At 32.1% G+C, this 22,596-nt stretch overlaps 3 protein-coding genes across 3 annotated transcripts; 1 reads left to right on the top strand and 2 right to left on the bottom strand.

Annotated features, from left to right (window-relative positions):
- Positions 1-680: 680 nt before the first annotated feature.
- LOC130623769 (nucleolar protein 10-like) lies at positions 681-3,380 on the bottom strand. The gene is made up of 2 exons (XM_057439286.1): positions 1,783-3,380; positions 681-1,249 (listed from the first exon to the last, which is right to left on the bottom strand). The coding sequence occupies exons 1-2, from the start codon at positions 3,188-3,190 to the stop codon at positions 696-698; spliced, it is 1,962 nt and encodes a 653-aa protein (XP_057295269.1). The 5' UTR covers positions 3,191-3,380; the 3' UTR covers positions 681-695.
- Positions 3,381-3,758: 378 nt separating this feature from the next.
- On the bottom strand, positions 3,759-10,125 carry LOC130623772 (immunoglobulin-binding protein 1-like). The gene is made up of 2 exons (XM_057439289.1): positions 10,106-10,125; positions 3,759-5,628 (listed from the first exon to the last, which is right to left on the bottom strand). The coding sequence occupies exons 1-2, from the start codon at positions 10,108-10,110 to the stop codon at positions 4,632-4,634; spliced, it is 1,002 nt and encodes a 333-aa protein (XP_057295272.1). The 5' UTR covers positions 10,111-10,125; the 3' UTR covers positions 3,759-4,631.
- Positions 10,126-10,210: 85 nt separating this feature from the next.
- LOC130623768 (beta-glucuronidase-like) lies at positions 10,211-22,310 on the top strand. The gene is made up of 13 exons (XM_057439285.1): positions 10,211-10,339; positions 12,449-12,691; positions 13,079-13,264; positions 14,733-14,905; positions 15,020-15,285; positions 16,081-16,187; positions 17,386-17,532; positions 17,648-17,823; positions 17,942-18,088; positions 18,938-19,022; positions 19,487-19,663; positions 19,863-19,998; positions 20,898-22,310. Exons 2-13 carry the CDS (start codon positions 12,512-12,514, stop codon positions 21,083-21,085), a joined length of 1,968 nt encoding a protein of 655 aa, XP_057295268.1. The 5' UTR covers positions 10,211-10,339; positions 12,449-12,511; the 3' UTR covers positions 21,086-22,310.
- The last annotated feature ends 286 nt before the right edge of the window (positions 22,311-22,596 follow it).

Below are 22,596 nucleotides of genomic sequence, written 5' to 3' on the forward strand. Positions count from 1 at the left end.
TTATTTACTTTAACGTTACATCAGTAGTGACATCATTTTAAAGGCTATGTGACGCATATCAAGGAAAATAAGGATATTCCCATGTTTGTGGGAAATCTCATATAGTGAAATTATTTTTGTTATCATGGGAAACTTTTATGTAAGTTTATCCGTCATTTCACTTTCAGTTTGAAAGCTTCTTTTCCACTTACTGATATGTGAAAGCGAAAAGGTCTGGGAACGTGATTGCCTGTTATTTGAATTACACTTCGAAAGAGTGATTTGTTGGGACGCGCTCTTGTAGGCACAGTGAACGTTTCCGTTTTTGACTAAATTTGGAGCTAATGAAAAGAGCATACAGAAGGAGGTGTTATATTTCTATCTCACCTAAACACCGTTTTAGGCCAAAAATTGGTCCTAAAATTAAAACTATTGTTTCAACAAAATTCAACACACTAAGTAAATCATGTCAAGTATAGTGATATAAAAACATTAATTCGTTGTCAACTAAATCCGATGCCTTAGAAAGTTTCATGATAATTTGTTTTTGATTTTTTTGGTTTGATATTTGGTTTTAAAAAATGGGACATTGTTTGCCTTTTTTACCATAGTTTAATTTTCTAACAGACTTTTTACTGTTATCCAAGCGCAAGCATTTGATTGTTATAACGAATGTTAAAGAATTCAAAGGAAAAAGAAAATCAGGTTCGGTTGTTTTATTTAACTCGTTTGCCCCTCCAATACACAGCTTGTTTTTTTTCACCCGCCAGCAACTCGCCCGCAGATCTTCGAACTTGTTTTCGTTCTTTCCTATGTGCCTTGATTTCTTCTTCTTTCGACACGTCTCGCTTATTTTTCGCCACTTTAAAAGTCATCTCGCGACTGCCGAGTGCGGTGCCAGATTCGTGAATCACGTCATTGCCAATATCGTCCCTTATTCTTTCGCCCAGTGCTAATGTGTTTCGCCTCTTAGCGTTGTTCCGTTCATATTGCTCACCCTCAAGGGAATACAACTTAACTTTGTCAGCGTGACGTGACGCTTTCTTTCTCACTTTTTCAGTTTTTACTTCGTTCCACAAATTAGCATCCTCGTCTGAACCACTATCGATCTGGTCATCATCCGAAGCAGCCTCTCTTAGTCGACGTTCTTTCTCTTGCTTCGAGATAACAGGATGAAGCAATCTATACTCTTCGCTTTCGACATCAACTTGAAAATCACGGTTGGTAAACATTGCGGCGAAACGATCGTCATTTAAAGGATTGGCAATACCTGGTACAGAAAGAAATCAGGGTTACGTCATTTAAGAAATAAGCATTATCTGCCCAGCACAAGACTATAGGCTGTTTTTGCCAAACTCTCCTAAGTTTATATTTATCTTTAGATTTTTAAACACTGCAACGTTAAACCAACGCCCATTAAGGTGGCTGCTATAAGGGCAGACAGGGAGGTGTTCTTCAAGAAAGAAGCAAACTGCAAAATTCATAGCACAAACCGGCAAACAAAAGAGGAAACAACAACAACAACAATATAACAACAACAACAACAACAACAACAACAACAACAACAACAACAACAACAACAACAACAACAACAACAACAACAACAACAACAACAACAAGAGTTAACAAATATGGATGCTAAAAACAAAGGAAGAATAAGAAACGAAGAATAAGTTTAAGTCAAAATGTACTACATCGGTCTTATGAAGAAATAAAAACTATAATATGGAAAAAAGGTGTTAAAATAAATAAACAAACGAACAAAAAACAAGAAGAAGAATGTAAACAAAGAAACAAACTCACCTTCTTCAGTAACATCTCCTTGTTTCTTTGTCTTCTCCTCAACTAATTTCTCAGCCAGCTGTCTGTTCACCTTCGGCATCTTGTTCAATTTGATTCGACTAGCTCTCTCTTCTTCGATTTTTTCGCGGATCTTGCTCTTGCGGTATTCTTCATACGCAAACGGTTCAACAATCGACTTGGCTTTATGATACAACCTCATATCGATGAAGAAACCATGCATGTATGCTCTGAGTAGGTTCGTTCCTTTCAAATGTGACAAACCTAAATTTTCTAACTCAGTGTCTGTCACAAACTTATAGTCATCATACAGAACAACCTGATCAGATTCTTCTAATTCTTCGGTTATATTGTCTAAAAATGAACACCACTTCGGTGCTTGTCCCAAGGCTGGCACATAATACACAGAATTCTTTGTGGCTTCATTTGCTAAAAAAATTAAACCAGAGTCTTGATATACGCACGTATCGTTAATTGGCACGCCCGGTTCGATTGACGTAAAGTTCTCCCCACTGTTATGGTCCCATATTTTGACTATTTTGGAATCTGACGTAACGAGTCTATTATTTTTATGGTATATAATACTCTTAATAGGTAATTCATATAAATGGTTTTTGCAAAGTCTTGGTTTGTTCGATCTCACATCGTATAGTAAAACGTGACCGTAACTAGTTCCCACAGCCATATCTAATCCATTCCGAAACATTAAAGCAGTGACAGATGGAAAAGAGTCAAAGTCAGTATAATCAAGACCAGAATCTGCCAGATCTAAAACTCCCACTCTTGTGCGGGACCTGGGATCAAAACAAACAATTTTTCCTTCTTGGGTACCAACGGCCAGCAGCTGGTGTTCCGGATTAATAGCAGAAACATTTATCGCACTTGCTTCAGTATCAAAGGGTTGCAAAAATCTACCTTGCTCTAAATTTAAGCGATACACTTCTGGTCCATCTCCCACTAAATACAAATCACAGGACGGTTTATGATACGACATATCCCGCCCAAATTTTGGCATGCGTGTCCTATAATAACGGCCGTATTGCGCATGAAACTCAATATATCGATCAACTTGCATTAAAATCAGTTTGGAAAAATCCTCAGCTAGAAATTCGAATTTCACACACTCAGAATCAAAACAACGATCAAACTTTATACTGAGTTGATTCACATCAAAACATTTGATTCTTGGTTTGTACACACCGGCCGTCAAGATGTACTGACCATCCGGCGACGCTTTCACGCATGTAGAAGCCGTTGGCATGTCGAAATCTTGAATAAGTTCGATACGCCGTCTCAATTCGACGTCTTGTTTTAACAACTGACGTTTTTTTCGATCTGATATCCATTCTGGCAAAGACTTTCCAGAAGAAAGGTTGTATACTTTAACATTATTTGGCTGTGAGACTAGCATGTTTATATCTATGAAAAAAATAAAAAATTATAGTAAAAAAAATTAAGAAAACTGAGAGATCATCAAATTCAGTATATATACAACACATGTCTTTTTTCAATCCCTTTTCCCCTGTACACATGTTGTATATTGTATACATATTACAATTTAAGTGAAGCCCTTCCTTTTTTTTACATGATCCCGCCATTCACTACACACCTACCTATCATCCTAGCATCATTCTCTTTATAGTAGTTGCATATATACTATTAGTAAGGAGCACACGCAGGTGTGATGGTAACACCTCTACCGCTACTGTATACATTTTGTATGACAACACTAGCCTGTTTCACTGAGACTGCTTTATCTATGTAAAGTTTGTTCAGCTCACGCAGGGTTTCCATTTTTTCACATTAAAATTGAAGGTGATTTAGGATTTTACCAGTTTGTAGAAGGTTTTAATAACAAAAGGAAAAAAAAAGATGTTAAATTTATCTATTTATATGGCAGAGAAATGAAGTAAGCCATTTCCATAGGTGTCAAGAAAAAGTAACTTTCCTACGGTGTTAACTAATTAAAACTGTACATGTGGTGAATTTGTCAGATTTTTTTGCATGAAGATGCATATTTATACACAAAATACTCTAAATCAAATGGAAAACATTATACAATAGACACTGTTTGAAAATCCAAGGGCGATTGCCAAGAGAACATACATAAACACACACAACGAAGCTGCAACTAATTTTTCTTCAAACATATATAATTGTAATTCAATTTCAGCAAGTCACATCTTTCACCTGTCTAATAATGGTGTTATCGTTTCATATTAATAGTTAACAGTAGTAGTTTTTTACCTATATACAAAAGTCTGGTATATTTAAGTTAAAAGTATTTAAGTTATATATAAGTTAAAAAACAAACAAACAAACAAACAAACAAAAACGATTCGACGTGTTCGATTTAAAAGACTGACGAATCATTAAAAATCCTTAAGGATTCGAGTGAACTGCTTCTAGATAAGTTCATCGAAATTCAACAATAACTGCTCTAAATAGCAAGGAAGTGAAGAATGGAGAGATTAGAGTAATCGAATTCCGATCCAGGGTACCAATAAAAAACCTCTACATGCACAAAATAAAGTCACGCATATTTAAAGGGTAAAACATGCTAAAGTATAAAGTACAAGATAATTTCTTTTAAAAGTGATATAAAACTTGACTTAACGTTGACAAAGTGTGGCAGCATACAATATTTGGTTTTATTTCAAACAAAAAAGTGCTAAAACACTGTTGCCTTTGACTTCTTAGATTCACAATATGCATACAAGAAATAAATTTTCAAATATATACATATATTTGCAAGACCTAAGATATATGAAGTTCTTGCAAAAACCATTAACCAACTAACCATATCTTTTTGCTGAAACCAACAGCCACCTGCGAAATCTTGTTAAAAAATGTTAACCGTGTCGTTCCTTGTTTCCTTCGCCTCTTCTATGTGTATCTTTCCAATCATCCCAATCTCTTGCCTTCTTCAGCTTTTCATCATCTTCATCAGACGAGTGTTCATCAGATTTCTCAGGCGCATTTGCTTCTTTTTCATATTCTTGAATGATTTTACCTTCTCGTAATTCTTTTTCAAAGTATTCGTTTTCAGTCATTGTAGGCAGACTTTTATATCCTGCACCAAAAACTTCTTTTTGCAGCATTTCTCTGGTAATTAAAATAGGTTTCATAGGTTCCAACTTTTTTTTCTCTTCAGGAGGCTTTACTTCCCCCTTTTTAATTTTACTCATATGTTCTAGAATGGGAAGTTCAGAGTTTATAGATGCAATATTCTCTATGGCGTTGTTTATCCATAATTTTAACCAGTCTAAGTAAAAGCTACGAACAGTTTCATCATCAACAGAATTTTTATCTTTTTTTAGCCGGCTTTCGATTATGTCTATCCTGGAAGCGATTATCTTATTTTCTTTATATCTCTGTATCTTTTGCTGTCTGGCTTTGTTCACGTCATTTATGTTTCTACTTTGCTGATTTGGACTTTCTGCACTCTTCAGATAATAACTAGATAAGTCATTTGGGACAACCATGTACTCGTGGCATCGCTTTAAATAATCCCGAAAATAAATTAAAGCATTATCTAGACTGGATTTTCTGTCATCAGATATTTCTTTGAGGTATATATCACCCAAAAATGCTGGCAATAACAGAAACTTTATATTCCCAGTGGAAACTTCATCTATGATTTCATTAGGACTAAATAAAAGCAACTGGTTCACCATATGGGTACATTGAATAAATACCTTTTGGCATCTCTTCAGTTCAGCTTTGTATTTATTAGAATTCGAAGGCTCATCACTGTTGGTAATATCTTTGAATAGAGCCCATCCTTCCAAAAAGGTTTGTGTCAAAGTTTTTTCTGTCTCTATTTCTTCCATGTGTTCAGTCATAAATCTGAAAAAATGATTAATTATGTATCCACAAGTTTATAACAAGCACTTAAGAGAAACAAAAATAATGGTTGTTTAACACAGGTGGCCGTTATAGAGGAAACTTGCCTATAACAGCTATATCTCAAGTTTTGCCGTCTAGGACAGGTTTTTGATGTTACAGTTGTTGGGACGTTGGCAAGCAAAGGTAAATGGGTTTTAGTCGAAATTACAGGTCTAAGATTCAATGAATTGCAATTGTTTCTTCTCCCTGGTATCCTTAAAAAACATGCATATTTTCTACCCATATTGTGTTCCATATTGCCATCAGACAATTACATAAGTGTAAAAGCTTGTCATAGGAACATGGGTTGGGCCCTTCCAGTGATAAGAAACACATCAATGCTTTGTTTATTAACATTATTAATCTGCAACTGATTTAATGCTATGAAAACTAGGATGGAATATATTTTTTTCATACCATAAATTTTGTTAATAAAACATTTAAAGTTGAAAAAAGTGACAATCTTAAGGTTTTAAACGAAGGATTGACCACGTGAGCAACAAACAATAGAATTAACTAATCAAAAGGCACAATCAGTATTCTGACCACAGAAAAATTGTTTAAGACTTATTTTTCCCCACCTTAACTATTCTGATTTTATGGTGGTAAGAAAAATTATGCCGGGTGTCCTCGTTAAAATTTTTTATTCAAATTTACTTTTTCTGATCACATGGCCACTCTATTTTGAAAATCTGCATTTATAATGGCAAATTTGCAGACACAATGAAGGTTATGATCTACACAGACAGAAAACATGTTGAACAGGTAAGGGAGAAAAACACTGTAGTGTTACTTATAAAAAAAAATTGAATTTTGTACGAGATTATTAGATTTTTATTGTTAGTGTTCTTGAGCATAAGATCACAGAAAAGATTATAACATATACTTATTATTGAGAACCATCTTGTTTTCTCTGCAGCCAATAAAAGTTTACTAACATTACACTCACACGTGGTGCAAGGATAAGTACAATCATTATGCAATGATAAGACAGTGTATTTATAAACCGCCACTGTATTTTAGAAACATCAAAACATTTTTTTGGCTTATTTCTTTTACTATGCACACCGTTTATAAGTCACACAACTCTATTTGTGTGGTGTAGGAGAATCATAGACCTCTAAATTCTTTGTCAGCAAAAATTCAATTTTGCATCTTGTTTCACATCCTTGTCCCCAGAAATCAAAAGGCAAAATCTGCTTTTTTATTTTGGAGCAGGGCACAGGAAACAAACATCGTTTTAGCATCAAAAGTAAAAAAGAGGCCTGGGGAAATTCGATACTTTGAAGGTTGTCTTTTTTTATGGCCGATGTCAACAAAATTGAAAGCTGTTTTTACATTTCAAGAGGTAGCAAAAGATTTTATCACAATATCCTGCCTGGATAAGGTGAGTGTTTTTGTTCCCATAAATGTGATGTATACCAGGGTGACCACTAATAAAGTGAAAACAAAAGTAAGGATATTAAGGATAATTAAGGAGACAAATTGACACTTTTTAAGGATACTTTGCTGCAAACGAGAAAAATAAAATGAAAACAAAAGAAAATGAGAACAAAAGTAAGGATATTAAAGAGAATTAAGGAGACAAATTGACACTTTTTAAGGATATTTTGCTGTGAAGGAGAAAAAAAAAAAAAATAAATAAAAATATAGGGTAAATAAGGTGAAAACAAATTTTGTTCTCTATCTTTAAAGTTGGCATACTATGTTCATGATAAGAAAATTATACATATTATACAAATATACATATAAATTATGCCCTGAAAGATAAAAAATATAGGATTTCAGGTAACAGAGAAATATGTCTTATTTTTTACTGGTGATGAACAACCCATGAACACATTTCCAAAAAAGTTACGATCAGAAAAATAAGAAACAAGGAGAAATTAAGGAGAATAGCTAAAATTTCAATTTTTTTTCAGTATATATATTTAAGTACTTCTAAGGAGATTTTCTTTTTCTAAGGTCATTTAAGGAATTTAAGGAGGAGTGGTCACCCTGTATACCTATCTAGCTACAATCTTGGTCAAAATATGTTGAGACAAGACAAATAATAGTTACATAAGCTATTTCTGTATATATTAGATTCACGCATTCTAAATTGTCAATGTTCAGAGCGGATTCTGAATGTGGTGGCTAGCAACTTTTTAATGCTGCTTGCCTGGCCTATGCTTATGCAAAGTATATAGTGACTTTGCAGCCAGCCTGCTGCAACACACCGACTGTTTGACACTTTGTCCATATTTGCAAAATGAAGAAAAAATGCCTTTATCTGGCGTGGCGTAGTAGATTAGTGGTTATAGCTTTCGTGCTCATTGTGGAAGACCGGGGTTCGATTCCTCTTAACGGCGAGTCAATATGGGTGAGTGAATGTTACCACAGCCCCGGGTTAACCCAAGCAATGTGAGGGAAATGTGAAGGAACATGGGACATTGTGTGGGCCGTCGGATGTTGCCGAGAGTTGTGTAGTAGAGTGCAAGTCCTAATTGGGTCTGCGTAGGTCAAAACGAGCATTAAATACTCTAGGACTCTCCATCTAAGCCATGGCCCCTCCTGGAAATAATTGACAGGATATATCCCACGATATTTGCGAGGCTAGCCATGTAAAATATGCACATCTATCTATCTCAATATAATTTCCAAGTTTCCATATTCGGGAACTGTTTTGTGAAAAACCGGAAATAGTTTATGAAGACAGAAACCGATTAAGTTTTTCCATTCACTGCAAGCGACCTTGGGATATTGTTCTGCCCAGATTATGTTTTTTGCACTGGTTATGTTGTGGTGACCAGATTATGAACGCTGATATAAATGCCCGGCCAAGCAGGCTGTGATTGGCATTTTCTTCAAACTTTTGTGAATTAAACATACTCTGGAAGATAGAACACCCCTAAAAACTAAAGAAAGAAAAAAGCCTCAACGTAATTTTTGTACTACTCTTGTAGTAAATACATTTCAACATAATATACTTTGAATGAAGTAACTAAATTTCACGGAACCTAAATTATTCTTTTGGCGGGAAATAAGTTTGGTAAAAAGTTATTAAACTTGCGAATCCCAGAATTTAGTATTTGCCACAAAATTTCGTTTCATTTGAGAACAAGAACAACTTTGCCACCAGGGCTATTTGCTTGTCAGAAGTGATGACGAATGATATAAAAGCGGTCGGCTCCGATTATATTTGTTCTATAAGTCTCGAATAATATTTGACTGTCATACATAAGCTGGCCTTCCCCGATTATGTATGTTCTATAATAAGTGAGAAATAATATTAGACTGTCGTATATAAACTTGCCTGCCCTGAATATGTTCCGTTTATAAGTGCCAAATAATATTTTTTGAGTAATAAGGCGGCCTGTCCTGATTATATTGCCCTGATTATGTATTTTCTGCCGTGTTTTTAAGTGGGGCAAGCTGCCGTACTTAATCAGGCCAATGTTTATTATCCAGGCAGAACAATATCGCATTATAATTTTTCGACCAATAATAGAAAGCCCCAATAATAAACGTTAAAATATTATATGGAACCAGGGGTATACTTCGGGGTTTTTCTTACACTACTGGAGTTTTTATTAACTTTATCCAGTCTTTACTTAGGTATTTTACCCCCAGCCAAATTTGGAAACAATATCCGGAGTCAAATTAAGTTAAAATCTGCTTTCTGAACTTACAAAATGTTTCTCTTTTAAAAGAGTTTCCATATACGGAACCGTTTTTAATCTGTACCTTATCCCAAACAGGCTGCTAGGTAAACAAGAAAAAGTGGTAGAATCTTTAGGATTTTTTATTATATGGGGGAAGAAAGCTAGCTACATAATAAAAAAGAAATCCTGCCGCATGCTTCCAGATCCACAACTTTTTTTTGACTACGTGCAGGAAAGTACGTGGAACGCAGGGGACATTACATTATGTGAAATAAAATCCTTTGTCCCGCCAGGGGGTTAGGCGTGCATCTTTCGTTAAGGTCATTATTGCAATGTAGTCAATATAATATCAAGCGAATATCATCTGCTGCTATATGTCTTATTAGTAGGGCATCATTGGCCCTTTTTAAAATATATTTATTGTTTAGTTTTAATATTTTACCAATTATGAATTATCGACCCCCTGAATTATTTAAAGCCATTCGGTATTTTGGTTCATTGATCCCGTGTTTTTGGTGTTGTTGTATTGTTGTTTTTGTTTCCAGAAAGTTGATTTCGCTGACATAACTTTCTTTAAGTGTATTTTATTTTTTTATATGTATTTTTATAGCTACATATTTCACACATCAAAATATCTCCTAATTATCTGTCCTGTGTCCCGCTAGGTAGTAACCCAAAACTTAATAAATTTATCGAATTGCTCCTATGCCACTTTTTACTACCAACGTATGGTTTTCAATTTTTTTTCTTGCCTATTTCATTCGCCTTAAAAAAAAACTTGTATCTTGTATTACCCCATCCATCCTGTTTAGTAGAGTTGTTCTGTCCTGGTTGTAAATGTCATCTTGATTCGAACTAGCTTGGCCAGTCTGTCTGCAAATGGAACAGACTGTTAGTAAGCAGGTCAGTTTTAATACTAAAACTTCACCTACTTTCATAGCACTTACATATGGGAACCCTGAAACATCACAGCAAATTTGCTAATCCAAGGCTGTCCATGGTTAGGGATCATCTATAACATAAATCAGGTATAGCATTTTAAAATATAGAAATTAAATTAATGTCGCCCTTACATGCAACTCTTAATAAATTAATTCTGTATGAGTTTTCTAAAAAATGGTATAGCTGCATGAAAATTCTTATAAAAAATTTGTATAAAAAAATTGTAAATGAAAGTTTGTGCATGGGGTCGTTATGGTTATACACACTTTTTTTTTAAAAAAAACTTAACCAAAATATGGCATTGATGACTTTAGAATAAAATATGGGATTGGTTAAGCTCCTATGATTGTGTTTTAATGATTTTGAACAACATATGCTATTGTTTAAGCTTTATACAGTTGTATGTTATCTTACGAACAGGTTTAAAAGGCTACAGCTATTTTAAGAGGTGAGGGAAGTTCACAGAGCAAGTTCCATGAGCAGTGAACCCCATGTCTTATTTCAGTTGTTGTTGCTAATATTATCAAAACACATATATATATATATATATATATATATATATATATATATATATATATATATATATATATATATATATATATATATATATATATATATATATATATATATATATATATATATATATATATATATATATATATATATATATATATATATATTTACGGTGCTGAGGGATGTGAAAGAGTGCAGCCTTATAATAGATTATCCCCTATTGTTTCACATTTCACAATTATGATCGCTTCAAGATCTTATCATCATTTTTAAAAATCGTTTATTAGATCTTTTCATAAAACGAACGTGAAGCGATTTCGAAATAATTTGGAAACGATTGTACTTTATGATTTGAAGTTGATGCAAATAGAAAACGATTCCAAAACTTTTTTCAAAGGAATCTAGCAACGAAATTTAAAAAGAATTCCAAAATGAATTTTTTTCCCTAAGCAATTAAAAAACAATTAAAAGTGTTACAAATTTTTTACGTGAAACTATATTTTTAGACATTCTTTTCTCACTTCGACATATGTATCAAAATTTTACGCCAGGTTATTCTTTAAATGCACTAATAAAATTGTGTATTCATAGTTTTGAAACCAGAGACTGTACAATTCTCTGTGACATTTTTGCTCTGTGCAATTGTCTTTGATAGTTTTTAAACACATTTCAGCAATGCTTTGCTTTTTAATGATCCTGTTTTGGTTTTTAAACAATAAATGGCAACCCTTTTGCTTGCTTTTAATGTTTGTTAAATGATCTGCAATCCTTTTGTTCTTTAGGATTCCATTTTTTAAGTGATCTACAACGATTTTTTTGCTTTCTACAGTCTCGTTTTGTCTGTTTTTAAACAATCTACAGTGATCTTTTCGTTTTCTGTAATCTCATGTTTTTAAACGATTTAGGACAATGTCACATAGGCTGTTTTCGCTGCCTATATTTGAAATGATCATGGAGACCATGCAGCTGCTATGCTCTGGTTCTTGTTTCCAGCAACTTAATTTTGATTAAGCAACAAAAGTCAATGTTAAATCTATGATTTTACCCACCTTATTGATATTGTGCAAAAGACTTCCCTATTTAGTCTCTTATAAAATTTTAATCGTTTGGCTAACAAGCAACGAGCTTTGTCTACTTTGATATTTGTTGGTTTTGCTGGAAGCTCTTATTATGGATTACAATTTAATTTGTTTAGAAGTATAGCTTGTTTGATCTTCTTTTTTATTAATATTGTACTGTTTTAAATGTAAATTAAGCAGAAAGAGATCTATTTTCTGCACTACTATATGTTGTATAAGTGTATTGGAATTAAATTGTTTTGAAGTAGTACAAATTTAAAGACAAACAAAGGGCATGTACCTCATATGCCCTTTGTTTGCCTTTTAATTTTTTTCACACAGGAATTCTTGAAATTATGATTCACTAACCTAGTCTGTAAATCATTGCCACTATAAGCGGGAGCCACCAGCAACCAAAATAACAAGTTTCCAAAAACACACAATCATATGCATTACTTTGTTTTCAAGCTCTACACAATGGACAATAGGTTTACAAAATTCTAAGTTTTTGTATGTTGACAGGTTATTAATGACATCATCAAAATGTGTCATTCTAGCTATTTGTTTCCCTATTCCATAAGCCTTTCAACTAGTACATATAAAATAGTTTTAATCTGTTTCTAGAAAGAAGAAAAATACAGCAGATGGATGAATAGATAGATTATACAGGATACCATTGCTTTGACAATGTTTTTACTTCTGGCTGCATTTCTTGGTATTTTTTATGAAGCCAATGCTCTTTTTGCACGCGAGACTGAGACTCGAGAAGTTAAAATTCTCAATGGGCTATGGGATTTCCGTGCAGATAATTCATCTCGAAGAAATGCTGGTTTTGAACAGCAGTGGTATAAAGAACCATTAAAAAAGGTTTGTTACTTTAAAATTCAACTTTTTATTGTTTCTTCTTAAATGTTTTTTTTCTAAAAAACAGCTTTATTTTGTCTTAACTTGTTATTAATGTGTCGAATACTAGTGATCTTAAATGGAGGACTTCTGATTGTGAAAAGCTTGATAGCTCTCTAATTTCAGGACTGTGTCCTTACAAAGTTTATCTGAACATCTATTTTTTACAGTCATTGATAGAGAAATTGGCTGACTTTCGTTTGTTTCCAAATATTCTATGAACTGGTGTATCCAAGAAGAACATTAAAATATATATATTTAATATAAGGCAGTCGATTTATTGCTCCTTTTTGGCTGTTATTTGTAATTTCAAATTTTTTTGAATTAACATTGTACTTTTGGTGTTTCTAGAAAGGTAACGTTATAAAAATGCCTGTTCCTTCAAGCTATAACGATATCACACAAGATCGTAATCTCCGAGACTTCGTGGGTTGGACGTGGTATGACCACATGGTATATGTACCGAAGCGTTGGGATGACGAAGAAAATTTACGTGTAGTTTTACTGTTTGAAAGCTGCCATTATTATTGTGCTGTTGTAAGTGTTTTTCATTTTATTTACTGTTTAGCATAATCTGATATTTTAAAATCTAAATGTTGACCTGTGCACATCCTCATGTCTGAACAAAACGTAAAATTATATATGTTTTGTATTAAGGCAGTAAAAACTATAAAAACACATATTTTTAGGAGTTAACTTTAAAATTAAAAATGTGCACTAAATGTAAATCATTTAGTCATGGTGGGTCAATTCCTTTCATGTTTTAATATTTCGCAGTCACATTTTTAAGAATATAAAAACTTTAACTGGTTTGTTTATTCACATGCTGTGTATGTATGAGTGCTTGTTATTTATAGATTGACAATATTATTACATTTTTTAACTTTGACAGTTAAACAGGGGAGTTGAAGTAAAGTTAAAATATCAAATTGATATTTGGCATGAAATTTTAGATGACGATAGAATTTTTATAATATATTTCTACTAGTCGATAAAGCTCGTGGAAAAATCCACTAAGACAGGATAAAAATGAAAAAGAAGCAGCATTTGAATTTTGATGACGTCATCAACTCATTCACAAAAAAAAATTTGAAACAATGTTTTTACGTTTCCTTTATTGTGCAGAGCTTAAAATGCTGATGCTGAAAATGTAAATGATCATGTGCTTTTGATAAACAGTTTATGAGATATGGGGGTTTAAACGTTTTGCTAACGTCAGGAAAGACCTGCAAAGGTACAAAAATTATTTTAGAAATTTCTATACATGTTGCCCTCATCAAATAGATCTTGAAACGCTGACCAAGGAAATGCGTAGGATCATGTACTTTTGACAAATGGCTATGGAAATATTGTGGTTTAAAGGTTTTTTGATGACGTCATCAATCTGTCAATTCCGAAACGGATTTGGGGACGCAAATTTGCCAATATACCCAAACACAGACAGATGGAAGCTTCGTATTATTATAGAGATTAAATCTGACATTGTGCTGAAACATTAGAAGTTTAAATCAACAATTATTTCTTTTAAGAAAATGAATTTAAAATGCCGAGACATAAATGTAATTATGGTTTGGACATTCTGTTATGTTAACAAAATGTACAACTCTCACTCACCTGAAAATTAATAAGTTTTATTTAGCTTCTTTTTTTGTGATGTCTGAACTCCTGCAGTACTGTATTTCAGGTAGTACTGTATGCTGGTACATTAAGCTAATTTTGAGGGCTGTAATTACAAAAACAATTTTATTGCTCAATTGTGCTATAGATAAACTGTTTAGAAAAAGTCCATCTAGTGTGATTCAGGGCTTAAAATAATGGGCAATGACTAAATAATTAAAAGAAATTGAGAGACAATCTTTTTTCTTAAGTAAGTGAGTACCAGGATGTTTTACCAACCTTCTCAGAATTTCATTAACATGGCTTTAACTGAAACAAATTATTACTTACTTTTGTTATAGCATTGTTCTAATTTGCTTGTAAAAAAATAATGTATTTTATATTTTAGTGGGTGAATGGAGAAAAGGTGGTGAGTCACGAAGGCGGCCATCTTCCCTTTGATGTTGAAGTAACACAAAATTTGAATTATGGCACATCTAATTTAATTACTGTTGCAGCTAACAACACTCTGACACCGAAAACATTGCCACCAGGAACCATTGAGTATATGGATAATTCACGGTATTATATATCAAACTACTTTGTTGTTGTAATATTGTCAACCTGCTTTAAAACAACCACCTTTGTAAAGAAAACAACCGAATATAAAATATTTGTCGTTTTTGTATCTTATAGGAAATATCCGCCAGGGTACTTTGTACAAAACTTGCAAATGGATTTTTTTAATTATGCTGGAATACATCGAGCAGTCAAACTTTATGTAACACCGACAGTGTATCTGTTAGACGTCACTTTAAATACCAATTTTCATGACACCACAGGGATGTTAACTTTTAAAAGTAGTGTGGCGGCCTTGGATAACGAAGACGCTGGAGATAGTAAAAATGAAAATATATCAATGACATACGAAATCTATGATGCTGACGAAAAAGCTCAAGCCAGTATGTAATACTTTAATTCAGATTGCTTGTGAATGCTATAAAGAAAGTTAATTTTAACATGGTCAAACTACTTTTTGTAGCTTCTAATTTGGTTATTTGTCAAACACACTGTAACATTCCTTACTAATGATATGGTAACCCCCTTTAACATGCACTCAGTATATTTACAATATTTTCAAAGCAGTAATTTTCTTCTTTCAAGTATACTAATAAGTTATTTTTATTAGTAAGTTCTTTTTTAATGTCTACCGCTTTATCTTGTTAAAAACTCACTAAGGATTAAAAAAAAAAAGAGTCTTATAGCAGTGACACAACAGTGTTTATTGTGTTATGTTTTTGCACAATGTGTGAACACAGTACGCAATATTTTAGAAATGCTTTCCTACTTCTCCATTTATTTTTATCATTTTATTTCCAAAAATTTCCATAAATATTTTATGGAATAAGATTTTGATGGAGTTTATTTTTTAAAAATATGGATTAAAGAGCCACTGAGATATTTACATTTATTACCGACATTTCATTCACAAGCTACAGTGGCATTGTTGATTTCTCTTGTGTAATGTCTTTGATAGTTTTTTTACTCTTGCTTTTGACTTTATGTGTTCCTTGGTCTTATATTCATATGACCGGGCCACAACATTTTAAGGTAACGGTTACTTCGTTACCCTATATTTGAAGCTTGTTTTCCCCTTAATTGGAGAAAAAACATAAAAATGAAATTTTCTTTAACAGTAGTTTTCACTACCTGTCCATTATTGTAGAAGATGTACCATATTGATTTGCTTTTATTAGGTGTATCAGGCAACAACTTGTTTAAAGGATCCATTAACGTGTCCAATGTTCAGCTCTGGTGGCCTGTTGATATGGATCAAACTCCTGGTTATATGTATACACTAAAGGTGTGTACAAATTTGTGTTTTTAAGCAATATAGTATTTGAAAATAGCTAATGCTAGGTATTATGTTAGGTACAGATCTATATTGTCATCAAAAATCCCTTAAACTCTTCTAAGAGCCCTTATTGTTTTTAACATTGCTGTATACTTTCTACCAAAACGTTTTTCAAAATTTTAATATTTTTAAGCAAAGATTAAGCGTGAAAAGTTTATCATTTCTGGAATTTTAGTAAGCAAATGTCAGAAATGATAAACTTTCCACAGTAATATGAATACTCAACAGACAGACAAACCGAACACACTATTTTGCTTTTTCACGGATATTACTCATTTTGAAGGATATTATTTTCTTAGAGCAATACAACTATGCTGATACTATATGTAGCTCAACTACTATCGTTTGTATTTGTGTATGCAGTGAGTAAAGTTGACAAATTCTCACTACTAAATCAGTAGAGCAAAACATATAATTATTTAAAATTTAAAATCACATGAAACTATACAAAACTGTCCCTTTCACGCTTATGTGAACGTCAGATACTAAATATTTGCTCTAAAAAACAAAGTGTAAAACGGAAAGTCATGCATAATTCGACTGTTTTCTTAATTTCGACTAATAAAGAATATCATTATAAGAACTAAACTTTATCCTGCAACTTAAAAAACAGAGTAAAATTTATTTTCGCATCTCACGAAATCTGAATTTCTTAAGGAAATTTCATGGTGATTTGAAATTTTTTAGAATTATTGATATATTCAGGGATTAGAAAATATCAATTCTATATATATATCCATAACAAGATTTAAACTTCCAAAAAAGTTGCACATGTGACAAGTGGCATCACATGTAGTTTTTCTGGCATCCTCTGTACCATAACCCTCAACATTTTAAAAAAAGGATCGAAAAAGCTTTAAAATTACAAGATTTTAACAAAATTAGAAACATATTGCAAAGCTTAAAATCAACATATTCTGGTTAAAAAAGCCATCAAAGATTTTTAAAAAAGTTCATGGGCCTATGTTACACTCACATCTATTTTTTTACCAGCCAGGTATGTTTTCTGGTATGATGCCAGTTTTGTTATTCTAGCGTGTGTCCTCACACTCTGGATGCAATGAAGAAGGTGTTTTGATATCACTTAAATAAAGAAAATTATAATTTTAGCTATGTATATATATATGTATACTATTTCATTTTTTAGGTAACAGTAAACAGCTCAGCAACAGATCTGATTGATATTTATCGTTTACCATTTGGTTTTCGAACAGTTGATGTTGATGATAAAAACTTTTTTATCAATAAAAAACCTTTCTATTTTAAAGGATTTGGGATGCATGAGGATTCTGATGTAAGTCAACTTCACGTAATTTAAAAGTTAACTTTCAAGAAATCTTAATGGATTTTGTAGCAATATCAAAACTATTTAAGATTCGCTTTTAACACTACATTTTTTTGTTGTTCAGATTCGTGGGAAAGGATTAGATTTGCCAGTGATTATGAAAAACTTTAATTTGATTAATTGGATGGGTGCAAATTCATTTCGCACAAGTCACTATCCTTATGCTGATGAAATAATGGATCTTGCTGATCAACAAGGAATTGTGGTAATTGATGAATGTCCTGGTGTTGGAATTTATAAGTACGGTTTTTTAGTATGATTATATGAACCATTTCACAGCATTTCTTGTTTACAACAATGTGCTCCTTAATATTACATTTTCTGTACTACCATTCTGAACCATAGATATTTTCTTCAGGGAAAACATGGAAGAAGACAATATGGCTCATCACAAGGAAGTCATGAAAGAGTTGATACATCGAGACAAGAATCACCCCTCTGTTGTAATGTGGTCTGTTGCAAATGAACCAGAAAGTCAATACGAAGAAGCAGATGCCTATTTTAAGTAAGTGTGATCATTTTAAGAGGAAGTTTAAGACATTGTACTGGAAAATGTTTAGGTGTAATGGTGAAACATAACAAATGTTTTCTATTTTTAACTATGATTGGACTATTGGTTTTACGGCCCCCTCACGGTCTATGTTATGAACAGGTGTTAATTAAGCTTGAGATGTTAATTAGTAAGCAGACTTCTTTATCTTACTAATGGTACACAAGAAAAAGTTATAGGAATCGAAATATTTTTAAATAAGAAACTAAACATTTGTACGACAACCCTTTTCATTATGTGCCTTTTCTAGTTTTTTCTAGTTGATTGGCCTGTGAAAATATTAATTAGGTAGGCAAACATTTCAACAAATAAATAAACTTAACAATGTCAGCAATAATTTTTTATATTTGACTTTCACAAACTGAAGCTGCAAGTTTGTAATTGTTGAAAAAAAAATTCATTATTTTTATACATTGTGTTATTTAGGTCTGCATGTAAAAGAAGATAAAAATAGGGTATAAAGGATTAAAGGTTCCAATATAAATAACATTAATGTTAGGAAACTGTCAGTAATGTAAATATTTTTATTTTAGATGTTATTATTGTTTGATATGATGTCACATTGAAATAAAGAGAATAAACTTTATGTGATTATATGTTGTGATAATAGAATATTATTAACGACTGGAAAAGTTAATGTACAATGTGATAAAAGTTTATTACAAAAAATGAGAGAATTCACTTTTTTATTAGTTTTCTTAACTTTTATAAGTTCACAAAGAGACGGACTTTTAAAACATTCAAGTCTTTTTAACATTCAAGCCTTTTTAAAAAAAATTATTTAACTCTATTATTTTTTTATAGAGCCATTACATCATACACTAGAGAACTAGATAATACAAGACCAGTCACATTTGTTGGAAATCAATCACCTTACGATGATAAAGCAGTAAGTGGACTTTTAAAATGACCCAATAATATTTTAAGACAGAGTTATATATACATATTTTTTTAGTAAGTCAAAGTAATAAAAAATTTCAATTTGTGGTTGTTTTAGAGGCCGCTCATGTGAGACCTAAATATCACTGAAGTGAAAAGTGTAACATGATGTCACGTTGGGTTGAATTTAAATTAGGGGGCCGCCTGTAAATGTCATTTTTTTGTATCTGACTTTCAAGTATGTGCACTGATCAAAAGCGACATTCACTTAGCTTGAAGGTTCACTTTACTTAAAGATTGAAGTGATAAAAGGTCATATAAACAGTCCTAGGGAACACCTATGGGTTTCAGTAAATCAAACCGATTTGTGTTTACTTTGGACTTTTTTAAAGAGCCTTTTAATGATAAAAACATGTGAATGGTAGATTACTGGTAATTGCATCCCATTAAATTTCTTTTGCGTTTTTATAACAGGTCAAGTACAATGATGTTATATGTTTCAACCATTATTATGCCTGGTATCACGATTATGGACATCTTGAACTCATTACATACCAAGCCACGTTTGAGTTACAAAACTGGCATAATATAACAAAAAAGCCTGTTATTTTATCAGAGTATGGTGCTGATGCAGTGGCAGGACTTCATGCGGTGAGTAGATGTTTTGTATACTGATAATGTGTTGTTAACGTGTTGATGTTCTTAACAGTACTCTGTACACACCAAGTTAATGTTTAAAAGCATGGTGAATTTAAAATGATAAGATTTACATTTTATAAGCATCCTGTTCTTTGTATGTTTCATTGTACACAATTTTGAGATACACATTTTATTTATTTTTTTTATTTAGAATCCATCAGTTATGTTTACTGAAGATTATCAGGTAGACAGTGTGAAGAGATATTTCCCTGTTTTCGATAAATACAAAGGAAAGTTTTTTGTGGGAGAAATGATTTGGAATTTTGCAGACTTTGAAACTGCTCAAGGTGAGAAAGAAATTTTGCGTCATGACAACAAACTTTTTTACTACACAATAATTTCTTACTTAAGTTAAAAAACAAACATATTAAGGGGTCCCACACATGGGGTAACAAATTATTTTGCACATAACTTATTTATTTTGGCACTTTTCTTTTTGGCACTGTATGCAAATCTAGACCTCTATGTGCTTCTAATAATACTGTTGCTTGAAACCATTTATCCGTTTTTGTGTGACAGCCTTGGTGAGTTGTTTTTGTTGAAAATTGTACTATGAGAATTAATCCTATTCTGTCAGGGTATATGGGGAAAGTGGAGTGTTGGGAATAGGTGACAAAAATACCCCACCCCCAATTTTTTTTTATATTGGGTTGTGAGTCAGATAACTTGGAACAAATGATGTTTGTCACATGACAATTAAATATGATGTGTCAAATGATGACTGTCAGCAATAATTTTTGCTGACTTTAATATTTTAAATTTTTTTTTGTTTGGCTGGCGATATTTGCTTGAAAATATTTAAATGTTTTTTGTGTATTTATTGAAGACGAATTAGACAAAAAGTCGGATAAAATTTGATTAAACATCCTAATGAATTATTTAGTGCAATTTTGGTTGGAAAGATACTTTCTCTACTGTTTTGAATTTTGTCAAACCCATAAAAGATTTTAGGGTATAAACGGGGATGTGAGCAAAATATGATGTATGTATTAAGGCATACATTTTGAGAGAAAAAACGTTGTAGGTTGACAAGGAGTACTCTCAAAGCAAAGCCCATGGAGGTCACTTGTTATACTTAGTTATTGATATTCGCTAAACACAAAATAATGAATAGCAACCACTTCAACGGGTAGAACTTCTTCTATTTGATCAGTATTATGCAATAATTCTGTTTGTTTACTTGTAGATGTTAAACGTGTAGCTGGTAACAAGAAAGGTATCTTCACAAGACAGCGTCAACCGAAGCATGTTGCCTATGTTTTACGAGAACGATACAAATCGCTCTCATCACTTATTTTGGACACTGCAGTAAATGCATCCTCTAGGGAATTAGACTCAACAGATTTTCTACCATTGGCAGTTATAGAAGTTTAGTAAAATATTTTTAAAACAACTTTAAATTTTAGAAAGTTTTGTAAATTTATGCAAGCACATTATTACATTATTTAATACTTATAGGTAAATTATAATGGATTTATGGTGATATAAATGTTCTAGCAAAAAAGAAATTAAAATCCTTATAAATATATATAAAAATGCTCCTTTTAATAAATCCTATTATCAGATTTATAGATTTTGGAAAATTAAATTATATAAAAAGAATGTGATGCTTATTAATTAGGTCCTAGGAATAAATAGCCCTTTAATTAGGAAGCCCCTAACAGATTGAAACACCTTCAATACATGATTTTTTTTATTTTTTCCATAAATTTTGTAAGGGAAATTTTTTCTCTTTCAGATACTTTCATATGTTTAAAAATTTAGGCGTTCTCTTTTCAAATTTTCCTGCAGTAGCCTTCTCCTAAATTAAAATTTGGTCTAAAAGGTTGAACATTTTTATCTTAACCCAATCCATATAGAAATTCAGAGAATTTGAAGTACTGAAATTAATATAAAGTGTTAATTTTATTAATAATATTCTGATTATAATATATCACGTTTTGTGAATTTTTAATTTAAAGCTTGTTTAAAGGGATTATGAACCGGTTAAAATGTTCACATTCGGTATATCCCGCGCACATATTAAAAATTCAGCAAACGCTGATGAACAGAACAGAACAGCGCACATTGCTTGTTGGTTCAATATTTTTTTCGAAAAGTATATTACAAAGAAGTATTTCAGCGAGACTCATTCTGGATGAAAACATGACTAAGGCTGGAGAAGATAAAAATTCTAGATATATCTATATGTTTGAGTCTGTAAATTACATACATACTGGAAAAATAGCCAGTTTGTTTTTCGCCCCCATTAGCTCAATTTTCGTGTAAGTCACTAAAGTCGAAAACCAACAGTCGTTGCGTAGCCCCTTTAACGTAAGTCCTCAATTCAAATTTAAATGTTGAATATGCATAGCAAAGTTGTATACGTCACCTACATTTGCCATTGATACACCTGTATACAGCATGACATTTAATTTTTAATTTTATGAGAGACTATAGATTTTTTGAGATTATTAATTATAACTTCTGAAGTATTGTTTATTTTATAAATTATATAAAACAGTACTATCATAATATAAAATTAAAATGAATATAAAAATGATATTAGTATTTAGCATATATACATATATTTATGAAACAGTATGTCAATAAAACTTGATATGTTCATGTGTTATAGCTAGCTTTTAATTCGATTTGGTGTTCTTTATACCAAACAATTAAATTTACTATAAGGGTTTATAAGTTGCCCCCTTCTACCTTAGTGCTTGGGCTGTAGTAGCTTTTGACAGACACATTATTAAATGAGTTTAAACAGAGATTGATTGAAAAAGGTTTGGGCTTAAGTAAGCTTGGCTACATTTTAAGTGCAACTGATTCATTTTTAAAGAGTCAATGCTTCACAACATTTTAACTTTTGAACATTGTATTCGTCTTTTGTGAAAAAT

The sequence above is a fragment of the Hydractinia symbiolongicarpus genome, chromosome 13 (assembly GCF_029227915.1).
Source record: "Hydractinia symbiolongicarpus strain clone_291-10 chromosome 13, HSymV2.1, whole genome shotgun sequence".
NCBI lineage: Eukaryota > Metazoa > Cnidaria > Hydrozoa > Anthoathecata > Hydractiniidae > Hydractinia > Hydractinia symbiolongicarpus.

Bases quoted from the DNA above. Each gene is read 5' to 3' on its own strand.
- LOC130623769 (XM_057439286.1), bottom strand. From the start codon at position 3,190: ATGCTAGTCTCACAGCCAAATAATGTTAAAGTATACAACCTTTCTTCT. The intron at 1,250-1,782 runs GTGAGTTTGTTT...TTTCTGTACCAG, and splicing joins AGGAGATGTTACTGAAGAAG to GTATTGCCAATCCTTTAAAT.
- LOC130623768 (XM_057439285.1), top strand. From the start codon at position 12,512: ATGTTTTTACTTCTGGCTGCATTTCTTGGTATTTTTTATGAAGCCAAT. The intron at 14,906-15,019 runs GTATTATATATC...TGTATCTTATAG, and splicing joins GAGTATATGGATAATTCACG to GAAATATCCGCCAGGGTACT. The intron at 18,089-18,937 runs GTAAGTGTGATC...ATTTTTTTATAG, and splicing joins GAAGCAGATGCCTATTTTAA to AGCCATTACATCATACACTA.